At 50.7% G+C, this 12247-nt stretch overlaps 1 protein-coding gene across 2 annotated transcripts; it reads left to right on the top strand.

The window, feature by feature from the left end:
• Positions 1-1462: 1462 nt before the first annotated feature.
• On the top strand, positions 1463-5145 carry MARVELD1 (MARVEL domain containing 1). Of its 2 annotated transcripts, XM_032882934.1 has the most exons (3): positions 1463-3726; positions 4400-4590; positions 4730-5145. In XM_032882934.1, the coding sequence occupies exon 1, from the start codon at positions 1685-1687 to the stop codon at positions 2204-2206; it is 522 nt and encodes a 173-aa protein (XP_032738825.1). In that variant the 5' UTR covers positions 1463-1684; the 3' UTR covers positions 2207-3726; positions 4400-4590; positions 4730-5145. The 2 variants fall into 2 exon arrangements, with proteins under 2 accessions (XP_032738825.1, XP_032738815.1); XM_032882924.1 differs by lacking the exon at positions 4400-4590.
• The last annotated feature ends 7102 nt before the right edge of the window (positions 5146-12247 follow it).

Here is a 12247-nt window from a genome sequence, read left to right as displayed (position 1 = left end):
TTTCTCCCATAAGGAATGCCAGGGTGCTGGGAGAGGAGAGACCTGCTCAGCCAGGCCAGGGGGCCGATGGACACATTCCATGACCAGGAGATGAGGGACTAGTTCTGCACTCTGCTGATATTTATTGAGTTTCTTATTTCCAGGCAAAGATAGAGGTGACAGCCAGCAGTTGCAAGCAATGTACCAGACTCAGGAGCACTGCATAACTTCTGGATGCTCCAAGAGAGGGTCTAAAGAGCCAGCAATCAACAGCTTGGGAGTCTGGAGCAAAGGGAGGAGCATTTAAACTGGGCCTTGAAGGCTAAGTAGGAGTTTTCCAGCCAAGTGGGGTCTGGGAATGAAGGGCTTTTTGAGATTATTTGGGGGGATTTAAGAGGTTAGGTGGGGTTGGCAAGCCCCATGGGAGCAGGGGTAAGGAAAGGAAGTGGGAAACAAGGAAAGTGAAAGTCAGTTGGAGCCAGTTTGTGAAATAAGCCCATAGAAGAGATAAAACTGTATCCTGTGGTCAGTGGAGGAAGCAACGCATGCCAGGTCTGTGTTTTAGAGGAATGTCACGGTGAGCGATGGTTGAATGGGCTGGGGAAACAAGGGACACCAGCTGCAGTTATGAGGTTAATGGGCTTAACTCCTCTAGACCTCATTTCTCCTCCTCAGTAAAAGGAGGAAAAGAATTCTATCTCTGAGGCTGTTTTGAGGCTTAAGTGGGCTTACGTGTAAATGCATCATCAGCTTCCATTGGACGCTGTTCTGCCTAGTATCCTAGTTAAACAGGGGGGCTTTGCTCTCTCTTACACCAGGCTTGGTGCCTTGTCCATGTCTGATAGCACATTTTTAATGGAGGCGACCCTGGATGGCAAGGAGGTTGGAAAAATGAGGATGGACTGATAGGACTTGGCTTTGTGGTGTGTGGGAGGGGAAGCGGGGGGGGGGGGGTCTCTGGTGGGGAACCGTCCCTTACTCTGATGTCTGAGAGCCCAGCTTTGGACCGGAGAAGAGTGAGGTGGGCACATTCCAGACGTCCAGGGGAGAACGGATGTCAGCTTCAGACCAGCGCCGCTCTCCTCCAGAGCCAGGAAAAGGCCAAGAGGCCCAGGTGGGCCCTAGGGCAGGAGAAAGTAGAAAGAAAGAGGCCCAGCGAGGCGCTGAGAGAACGCTCCAGAAGACAGCGTTTCCCCTCTGAGGCTGGACGGGAGCTGGGGAGGCAGGGCAGGCAGGGCAGGCAGGGCAGGCAGGGTGGCCCTAGATGTGCCAAAACTTGGCCCGGGCGGCCAGAGCGGAAGGCCCTCGGCGGCCCGGAGGTGTGAGTGCCCTCCGCCGCGCCCCGGGGAGAAAGGAATCCGAGCTGGGAGTCTGGCGCCGGCTGGAAAGGGGGGCCGGGATGGTGAGCGAGGCCCAAAAAGAGATGGCAGGAAGCCGGGAGGAGCGAGTGGGGGTGGAGACGGGGAGGGGAAGCCAAAGGGCGGGTAGCAGTGGTGGAGACGGGGAGAAAGAGAGGAGGGCTGGAGGGAGGAGAGAGTGGAGGAAGGGTGGGGAGAAGGGGAGAGGAAGCGCGAAGAGGACTCGGAGGGACGCGAGGAGGCCGCCGCGGGCGCAGCGGGCACGTTGGCCGGGCCACCCCCGCGAGCCCGGCGCAGCCATTCCGCTACTCGGGGCTCCGCCGCCGCCGCCACCGCGCCCGGGGGCCATGGTCCCGCCGCCCCCGCGCCAGCCGCCGCCCCAGGCGCGCGCGGTCCGCGGGCCGGTGCGCCTGCAGAGGGCCTTCCTGCGCGGCCCGCTGGGCGTGCTGCGGCTGCTGCAGCTGCTGGCCGGCGCCGCCTTCTGGATCACCATCGCCACGAGCAGGTACCAGGGCCCCGTGCACTTCGCGCTCTTCGTGTCGGTGCTCTTCTGGCTGCTGACCCTGGGCCTCTACTTCCTCACGCTGCTGGGCAAGCACGAGCTGGTGCCCGTGCTGGGTTCGCGCTGGCTCGTGGTCAACGTGGCACACGACCTGCTGGCGGCAGCGCTCTACGGCGCCGCGACGGGCATCATGATCGCCCAGACGCAGAGCCACAGCTACTGCAACCTCAAGGATTACCAGATGGCCTGCGCCTACCACGCCTTCTTGGCGGCCGCGGTCTGCGGCGGCCTCTGCCTCGGCCTCTACCTACTCTCGGCCCTCTACGGCTGCTGCCGCCGCTACCAAGGGGAGCAGGAGGTGGCGTGAGCCGCCGCGCCGCGGGGCGGGGACCCTCCCGAGACCGGCGCCCCCGTCCTTCCTGCCGCCGCCGCCCCGCACCCGTGCGCCCCGGCACCCACCCGTCGCCCCGCGCTCCCGCCCGCGCCCGGGCGCCCTGGCCGGCAGTTCCCGTCCGACCGCAGAGCCGCCGCCTGGAGTCTGGCCAGACGCGCCGCCTGCGCCGTTTCCTGGGATCCCGGCAGGGCCGCATCCGAACAGCGGGCCCCCACGCATCCTGGCCGTCCGAGGCGAAACCTCGCGCTTCCTCGCCCCCTTCCGTGCCGAGAGCGAGACGTGGACAGGCGCCGCGTAGATCCGGGGGAGGCTCCCAATTGGAACCAGCCTTCTGGCTGCGCCACTGCCCCCTCCCTCCCGGCCCGCTGTCGGAAGAGCATCCCCGTTCCCTGGCCCCTCTTCCAGCTTCGAGTGCTGTGAAGGGCAGGCTCGCAGCCGCGGACAGAGTCGAGGACAGGCCTCCACAGGTCTCAGGATGAGCGAGGAGTTTCGTTTCAGCTCGGGATTGTGCGCGCATCCTGCGCGGTCCAGTGCTCTGACATTGGGGTGGGGCGCGTCTGCAAAGGTGAGGATGGATCGGAAAGGCCCGCGGGCAGCACCTTTGCACGTTTGGAGTCTGCTCTCGCCTTTGCCTGTTCCGCCTTTGGCCTCGGGGTTCTTGGAGGCCAGGCCCAAACGCACACTAGTTTCCCTGGCCTCAGCTTCCCAGCGTTTCTCTCACGGGCTTCTGCTCCACCACCTCCACCTTCCAATGTCTTTTTGCATTAGGGATCCTACAGGACCCTGAGGGAATGACATGGTGAGCCTCACCCCTTGCTCTTGGTAAAGCCAAAATAAGATTAGAACCCGGTTTCCAGTCTCCCAGCCCAGCACTGTTTACATTAAAGCGGTGGGTGTTCCCAGGAACCCTGGCTCAGGAGCTACAGTCTAAAAGACGGTTTCATTTTCAAATGGGTTTGTCATGGTGCTATCTCTCGCCCACTTGAAGATTCACGATGCTCATTAGCATATCAAAGGCTCTGAGAAGTCCCGCTATAAAAGAAGCCCAGGTAATTTAGTTTACAGTGTTAACTGCCTGTGGACCTGGAGCAATTAGATTTTGCCACCTAAGACTTCCAAGCATCCCTGTGCTGTCTTGGCTGTCATTCATTCCCACCGTTTCCAGCCCATTGGCTCTGATGTGATTGAAGATCTGGGGTGCTCCTCCTTCCCAGGGTATTTCTCTAGCAGAGGGAGGGCTTGCCTCAATGAGGGAGAAGATAGCTGTCCCTGCTAGGCACATGAGAGACCTGGGAATTGGCGGACCTGAACATTCCTCTACATTGTTTGGAAAATGAAGTCAAGGTTATCCAGATGGTGTCCCTGTCAAAAAGAACATTGCCTGTAAAAGATGCTGGTGTGGACCTTGAGCCGCTGGCAGGAGTGGGACTCACTCACCGAAGAGAGGAGAAAGCTCTGAAGTTGGGGTGAACAGCTGGCCCAGCCTCCATAAGGTAAGGTGCTTCCTGAATTTTGGGAGGGGTCATAGGCCTTTGAATAAAAAATACAGAGCCCCTTTTGCCAAAAGGTGGGGGGTTTTTATTCAGGGAGCAAGTTGGAGGGGCGACCACCACAATGCCCAAAGACTTGTACCAAGTTCAGCCATTTTGCCACATCCCGCAAAGGTCTGCTCTTGGAAAAAGCTCAGCCCTGTCTGGATTAGAAACTAGAACAGGGGAGACCCGAATGTGTTTTGGGGGGGGTGTTTTTGAAGCTTAGGTAGAGAGGGTGAGGCTTTTCTCTTGTACCTGCAAAGATCGGGGAGGGGCGTGTTTCATGCGTAACATGAAAGCATTTATGTGGGCACTGCTTAAAGCGCTTAGATGTATTTCTTTCATTCTTTTGGCCCTGTTGTGGCGAGCTGTGTTCTCGTTCTCCTCTTCCCTAGGAGGCAGATGAGTCCACCTTGTCTAGAGTCTCCCAGCCACTGTGACGGGTGGAGCTAGGAGCTGGACTCTGGCGATTTGGCCTCCTCAGGACAGGGCTGTACTCTCTAGAGAAGGGGGGCAATACACATTCGAGACTGTTCATGTGGCTACTTTAAAAGAAATCATGGTAAAATATACATGTAGCATGAAATTGACCATTCAACCATTTCAAAGTGTATGCTTTGGTGTCTTTATGTAGGTTCCCAGATGGTTGTGTAACTATCACCACCATCCACCTCCAGAACGTTTTTCACCTTGCAAGACCGAAACTCTGTCCCATTCAAATTGTGGCTGTTTTGTTGTTACTGTTGTTTTTTTCCTTCGGGAACTCCTAGAACACTGAGCCCTTTGCGGTCTCATTTAGGCTGGAGTGCTGCTGCCTTCCTCCCGGTGGCGCACCCATTCTTTCAGCCCCCACCACTGGTGCTGGCCAGAGCAGGGGAGGCGGTAGGGGGGCGGGGGGCTGGCCTTTCCTGGGATACTTACTTGGAGGTACCTTGGCTGGCTAAGACTGGTTCTTCTTTTGCAGGTTTCCATGTTTCTGAGGCCATGGAGATTCCCGTAGTGGTCATGCCGACCTCTCCCAGGGCTCGCTTCCCTGGCAAGGGGCACCATTCTGGGCTGGGCCAGCAGAGGGCTGCAGAGTGGCCAGCAGAAGGGAGAGTGGATGACCTCTGCCCAACAGCTTCCCTTCAACATTGTCCAAAGGAAGATCCAAGACACATGAAGATTCATTTTGCCTTAACACAAGAGAAATTCCAATTCTCCTTGTGCTGTGACTTGGTTCCAAGATTCCAGACACCTGGAACTGAGCCGTGCACCTCTGTGCCCTAAACAGTGGGTTTAAGCTCCAGCTTTTGTTCCTTTTCTCTTTTTCCAGATCACTGTTGAAGTTGCATCCTCAGCTCAGAACCAGCGCCCTAAGGATCTCTTCTGAGTCCCCCGGCTCATGGTGCTCTTTCTGTGGTCGGGTGACCTTACTCAGGAGCAGACGTCTCCTTCGCCTTCACGGTATCTTATCCAACCAGATGTGCCTGAAACATTCCAGAGCTCACTGGCTCTTCTAGATGTGCCTTCCTGCTTGGCTTCCAGCTGCTTCTCCAGATGCGAGAAGGACGTGTAAAACAGCCCCCACACCCACCCCCTCCTCCCGCTGAGACCCTGTACCATAGGAATGGCCACCTGACCTGGCCCAGAATTTTTGAATACTGGAGGCAGCCTCTTTGGCATCCCTCATTCGACTCCAGGACTCAGTCCAGCTTGAGACCACTGTGGACTCCTACCAGTCCAAAAGTCTGGGACTACTTGCGGATCCAAGAGAGGAATTTTCTAGTATTCTACTAAGGCCAAAAAAGAGGGTGGGAGTGGGAGGGGTGTGGGCCAGTAGCAAGGGGGACCAATGTGCCTCTAATAGTTTAGTGGTGATTACTAATTTGCTTTTCAGAATAAAGTTTGGTTTGTTTGATGTTGGTGTATAGGTCTTCTCTCCCCTGCAGTAAGCCATCCATCCTCTTCTTCTTTCCTTCTGAGAGGGGAAGAAAAATGAGTTGGCAGGTTTTCAGTGCATTAAGGCAGGACACAGGAAGCAGAGGAAAGAAAACCGCCTGTGTCTGCCCCTGACAAAAGCTGGTGGGAATTCAAGAGGCTCCTAGCCCAGCTCTCAATGACCCCTCTGTTTTTGGAAGCTCCACTCCCTAACGGGCAGGCACAGAATGACTATGGTTAAGGAGCAGTCCCCTGACTCCCTGATTTTGCAGAAAGGGAAATGAGCCACAGGAGGAATGGTGCCTTGCCTAGTGTCACAGAGCTGAGAGGGGACTGAGTGAGGTCTTCTGTGGCTCAGGTTCTGATACGGACTATAGTCCTGCTCTGGTGTTGCCTCCCAGACACACCACACCTGGTTTCCCCCGATTCCAGTCACAGCCTGATGAATAAGGTGCTTTGGAAAGGGTAGGAAAGTAGAGTGAGCAGGCTTCCTTGCCAGCTTCTCCCTCCTGTGCCTGAAACTCAAGTCTGCAGCATTGAGAACATAGGATTCTAGGGGCAGATCTCAGAACTCACTTAGAACAGCTCTAGGCAGAGATCGGATGCTGGGTGTGTTCCACACCCACTTTCTTCCAAAGTACCCTCCTCGGCACAATAAGCATACACACACACACACTCACTCTGTCTTCTTCATGGTTTGGATTTCCAGGGTGGAAAAAAAATGCCAAGGACCCTCCCTTATTCCCCTCTTCCCTCTCTGTCTATTCATGAATTTTGCATGAAATAAAATGTGGCCTCCCTTTATGCAAAGGCTGATAAGCCCCCTGCTCTACTGTAGCTTCGTGGAGAATTTCGCAATGGAAAATATGCTTCTACTTCATGATCTTTTTTGATCCGGTTAACAGTCTCAGTGGTTGGCATTGTCACCCCCATTTAATAGGGGAAATAGAGCCTCAGAGAGAAGGGCCTTGTCCATGGTTACACAGCTGGCTAGTGGCAGGACTGGGACTGGAAGGCAGAGGGTCTTTCACTACCCTTGCCAGCTGGTAAATCCTTGTGGTCCTCCAGCAGGCTCTGAGGTTTCGATGGAGTTTGGTTTTCATTCCTGCAGATCAGGTGTTCAGGACTGGTCTAATTTGACATTTCCTCTTTAATGTTGGGGGCACTTTGAAATAAGACACGGCTCTTCAGGGACATAATTGAGTCTGGGGAATCTGAGGGATTTGCTCATTTATGTCTACTGTTTTTCCTGCTTTTCTAAGGATTGGGGTGGGGGGGCCAGTGGTAAGAAAGGAAAGCTAATAAACCCACATTTGCAGGGATAAAAGGAAAGAGGGATGTGAGAGAGAAAGGTCTGGTTAGCATTATTCATTCATGTTTGTATTGTTTTGTTTGTTACAGTAGTTATTTGTTAAAATACCAAATACATCCATTAAAATATATATATATAAAATATATATATTTATATTAAAATATAAAATACACATATATATATACCATATATATATATCCATTAAAATATAATAGCAATATATACCCATTAAAAAATTAAACTGTACAAAAGGGTACAAACTAAAAAGAAGCCATTTAAACATCCTAATCTCAAATGCTAGATATAAACCATTGCTAACTACCAACTCTCTTTTTTTTTCAAGGGTTTTATTTATTCATTTGAGAGAGAGAGAGCATGAGCTGGGGTAGGGGGAGAAGCAGAGGGAGAAGCAGACTCCCCGCTGAGCAGGGAACCAGATCCCAGGATTCGATCCCAGGACCTGGAGATCATGACCTGAACTGAAGGCAGAGGCTTAACCATCAGAGCCACCCAGGTGCCTCTTAACCCTTCTTTAATTATTATAACGAACCAAACGTACATGGGATACGTGTGTGCGCGTGTGCACCCTCAGACACACGTATACATTTGACTCTCTTACAACTTCCGTTTAACGATTAATGATCATATAGTTCTAAGCCTTTCTAAATGTCCGTGTATATAGCCAGGGACTGCAAGACCTTTGTGTACTTTCTGGAACGTTTATAACTTTCCCACATTGGTTAACTTTGTCACTCCCTTGGCTGCTTCCTGTGGAAATCTTAGTAAAACCCTTAAGAGGGGGTGGGTTCCTTTTTACAGATAAGTAAATAGAGGCTTAGGAGGGGAAGTGAAGTGACTCTCCAGGTCTGTGCCAAGAGTAGCAGGGAGCAGAGGGAGCACTGGCATGGCTGAATTCCACTTCACCAGTCTTGGGGGAGAGGAACGTGCCACGGACCAGTGGGAGCAGCTGAAAAGAGGTGAGGAGGGCCTAAGGCTCTCTGGGCCCTTAGGCAAAGGGGAGGTATGCTGAGGTGGCCAGAACCCAAAGGAGAGCTCCTGACATGGCCAGCAGGAAGGTGTGGACCACCCACAGCAACTTCGCCTGTGGAAAGTCCAGTCAGGCTCCTAATCAGAAAGCCCTTTTGCCCTCCCTGTTCCATGACCCCATTCCTTTCAAACGGGATGGCTATTTGGGATCTTGCTGGCACCAGGGCTGTGACATTCTTTCCTCAGCACTGAGGTGAAGGCGAGCTCCCAGAGGCAATTCTTGGCAGGTTCCTCTATCTCCCGCAGGTGCACCGCAGGCTCTCCTTGCTGCCATCTCCAGGAGTCCTGAAAGGGGCGCTCCGACGCCCCAGTTGTAAAGCTTCTGAGTCAAGGTTGGCAAGAGGGAACTAACTCCCTCTATGAAGTGTGTGCAGTGAGTCAAGCACAAGTCAGAGGATACCTTATATAACATCGCTTGTCATCCTCACAAGCCCAAGGAGTATTTAATTCCCCCATTTGATGGACACGCAGACAGGCTCAGAAGGGTCAACTGATGTCCCCAGGCCACTCACGAGACAGAAACCAGATTTAAAAGCCAAGTGGGTGCCGCCATGCCTTGCTGTTTCAGAGGACTTCCCAGCAGACAGACTGTTTCTCCCAGCCATCCAAAGACCCCACCGAGAGCTTCTGGGTTTTCTAATAGCTATGTTTTGAGCTAAGGCAGGGAGGAAAGACTGTAAAGAAAGTGGTATCATTCAAGTCTGAATAACGTCAGTTACTCCTTTCTCGGTTGACAGGGAAGTTAGGTTTAACCAGCTCACTGTGCTGAAGCCGCTCTCCTGGTTCCTGGAGACCGCCTCTCTGTCTGCCTGACGTAGGAAGGCCTCAGAGTGTCCCTCCACTCAGCCCTCCCTCCTCCTGAGACCTTGTGCCACAGGTATGGCCACATGACCTAATCCCAGACTTGGATGCGGAACCCTGTGACTTACGAAGTCTTGCTCTGTACTCTGTGCTGGCGCCTTCTCTGTCCCCTAGGCGGTTAATATGACAGACTCTAATTCTGAGGTGAGCTCAGCCTGTGACGTCAGAAGTGAGGCCAATCTCTCCCTCGTTGTCTGTTCTTAGGCAATTTGCTAAGCTCTTCATCTGTTTCATCGCTCCCTAAATGGGGTTAATGCGCGTAGCTGCCTCCCAGGTCCGTGGGAGGGGCTTACCGAGACGAGGCACCCAGAGCAGTGAACCCAGCAACTAGTCTCCGCAGGTCAGCTCTCAGCTGGTTAGTGTTGTTGGGAGGACCTCGGGTGATGCTTGTCAAGTGCAGACCTGAGCCACAGTATGTGCTCAGAAATCTTCCTTCCCTTCTCCCCAATTCCACCCTGGCTGTCTCCCTGCCTGAGAAATGAGAAATTGACTCCTCTACTGTTCTTTCTTGCGGTCCGATTTGAGCTGTCCTGGAAGATAGCACAGAACTGTTAAAAATCACTGTCATCTATGTGAAGGTCAGGATCCTCTTTTCTTCAGACTCCAAGGTCCTTCTTTGCCTTCCTTCTGACTCCCTGGACCCCGCTCTGTGGTCCAGGGTCCAGGACCTAGCAGTAGGTCCTGGTCCTGGTCCAGGTCCCTAGCAGTACTCCTGTCTGCCTCCTCTCAGCCTGGAAGGAGGATGCCCTCTTCTCATCTTGTTTCTTGAGGGTCCAGGCCATCTACAGAGAGAGGAACTGACCATGGATTCTCAGGTGTCGGGAGTGAGATGTTCACAGACTCCCCTCATTATGTGTTTGCAGGCCCCTCCATGACTGCACTCAAATCAAAATTTGTCCGGACACCAGGGCGGGGGTGGGCCGGGTGGGCGGTGTTTCTAAGTGCTTGGCTTCCCTCGCTGTTTTGTATCTGGGCATTTCACAACACATCTTTCCTCACTTCCCTGGTAAACTGTAAACTCTGTTGTATTTATCAGCTTGTCCTCTTGTCCTCCCAGCCATCCCTAGGAACTGGTGAACTTGCAGGGTTTGTTTTTTAAGTTAAAATGATGAACTACCAGGGTGCCTGGCTGGCTCAGTCGGTAGAGCATGTGACTCTTGATCTTGGGGTTGTGAGTTCGAGCTCCATGTTGGGTGTAGAGATCACTTAAAAATAAAAATCTTATCAAAAAATGAATTACCGGGATGTGTGGGTGGCTCAGTTGGTTGAGCAACTGCCTTTGGCTCAGGTCATGATCCTGGAGTCCCAGGATCAAGTCCCACATTGGGCTCCCTGCTCTCCTTTCATGCTCTCTCTCTCTCTCTCAAATAAATGAATAAAATCTTAAAAAAAAAATGAATTACCTCTGTGATTTTTTTTAACCTTAGTGATCTTAACATAGGTGCCAGAAGGTGGATGGAGGCTTTTTACAGTGATCATGATGGTGATGACAATAAGATTATTGTTGATAATGGCATTAACAGTAATAAAGATTACTCAATGTCCCTGTATTCTTGTATTCACAATTTGCAAAATATTTTTACGTCCATTTCATCCCATCCTTATATGAACTGGTAAACAGTTCAGATAATACCTGCATTTTGTAGATGATGCTCAGAAGAGGGAAGTGTTTACCTCGGTGTTTTGTTTGTTTGTTTTTAGAGAGAGAGAGTGCATGCACTCACGAGGCGGGGGAGAAGGGCAGAGAGAGAAACTTAAGCAGGCTCATTGCCCAGTGTGGACCACCTCATTACCCTGAGATCATGACCTAGGTTGAAATCAAGAATTGGATGTTTAACCGACTGAGATACCCAGGTGCCCCTAGATATTTCTTTTTTGAAACAGATTATTAGATATACTTAATGTACATTAAACTGCATATAGGTTAAATGTACACTTTGGCAAGTTTTGACATATGTATACACTCATGAAAATGTCACCACAATTAAGACAATAGACATATCCATACTAGCCCCAAAGCTCCCTTGTGCCCTTTGGTAATTCCTTCTTATCTCTCCCACTGCCAAGCTACCATTGATCTGCTTTCCGTGACTAGAGATTCGTTTATAATTATAATATGTATGTATGATATGTATTTTTTTTTCTGGGGTAAGGGGAGGTATTTGGCTTCTTTTATTTAATGATTGAGATTCATTCATGCTACTGTGGTAATAATAGTTTGTTCATTACTATCATGTGTATTATCCTGTTATAATTCGTTTATCCATTCACCTATTGACAGGCATTTGTATTGCTTTAAGTTTTTGGTTATTGCAAATTAAGCTGTTGTGAACATTTAGGTACAAATCTTTGTGTGGACATATGCCCTCATTCCTCTTGCATAAATAACTAGCAGTAGAAGGATTCAGTTGTATTCTATTATTTTTAAATTGGCTATATTCCAGATGATATTTGGTGTGTGTGTGTGTGTGTGTGTGTGTGTGCTATTCCCTGGCACTTGTATCACTGATGGTAATTCTGGACTCACAGAATAATTTGGGAAGTTTGCCATCTTGTTTTGTTTGGAATAATGTAACAAATCATTTTATTGATGGGTTTGATAAAAATTGGCTACGAAAGAATCTGGGCTTGACGCCATTGAGGAAGTTTTCAAATTCTTTCAATTTTTTTAATGGTAATTGGTCTATTAAGATTTTTCTTGGTGGGTCACCTCCAACAGTCCACTGGTGGCATATTTATTCTAGTTGTCTCCCATTGAATTCTCCAATTTAGGATGAGTTTTAAAAAAAATTTTTATTTTTAAAATAATGTCTAAGTCCAATCAGGTGCTCAAACTCATAACTCCAGATCAAGAGTCACATGTTCTACTGACTGAGCCAGCCAAGTGCTCCTAGAATTAGAACATCTTGAGGAAGGAATTCTGGGCTATTCCTTTCTGTATTCCCCTGAAAGCCACATAATAATTAGTGCTTGGCTGTGAAATAAACAAATTCAGTGAAATAAACAAATATTGATGTTTATAGCTGCTATAACAAATACTCTCCAACAATTTGGTAGCCTAATTAAATAAAAATCTCTTTGTTATTCACATACAAATCTATTTCTTCTTTATATAACTGTCCACTGTGGCTATCCCAGGTCAGTGGACACCTTTCTACTATGATGATTCAGGGACTAGGGCTCCGTCCACCTTGTGGCCTGGCCATTCCCTCTGCATTGAGCTGGCACTGGGGAGAAGAGAGGAAGGGGGAGGTTTTGGATTTTTAAATGTCTTGGTCTGGAAGTGATACTCATCGCTTCCACTCGTTTCCTTTGGTGAGTCACATGACTCACTCTATATGC

Source organism: Lontra canadensis, unplaced genomic scaffold (genome assembly GCF_010015895.1).
Source record: "Lontra canadensis isolate GAN:19392208 unplaced genomic scaffold, GSC_riverotter_1.0 scaffold3, whole genome shotgun sequence".
Lineage (NCBI taxonomy): Eukaryota > Metazoa > Chordata > Mammalia > Carnivora > Mustelidae > Lontra > Lontra canadensis.
Note: the sequence above shows the minus strand (reverse complement) of the source record. Positions and strands in the feature narration are given on the sequence as shown.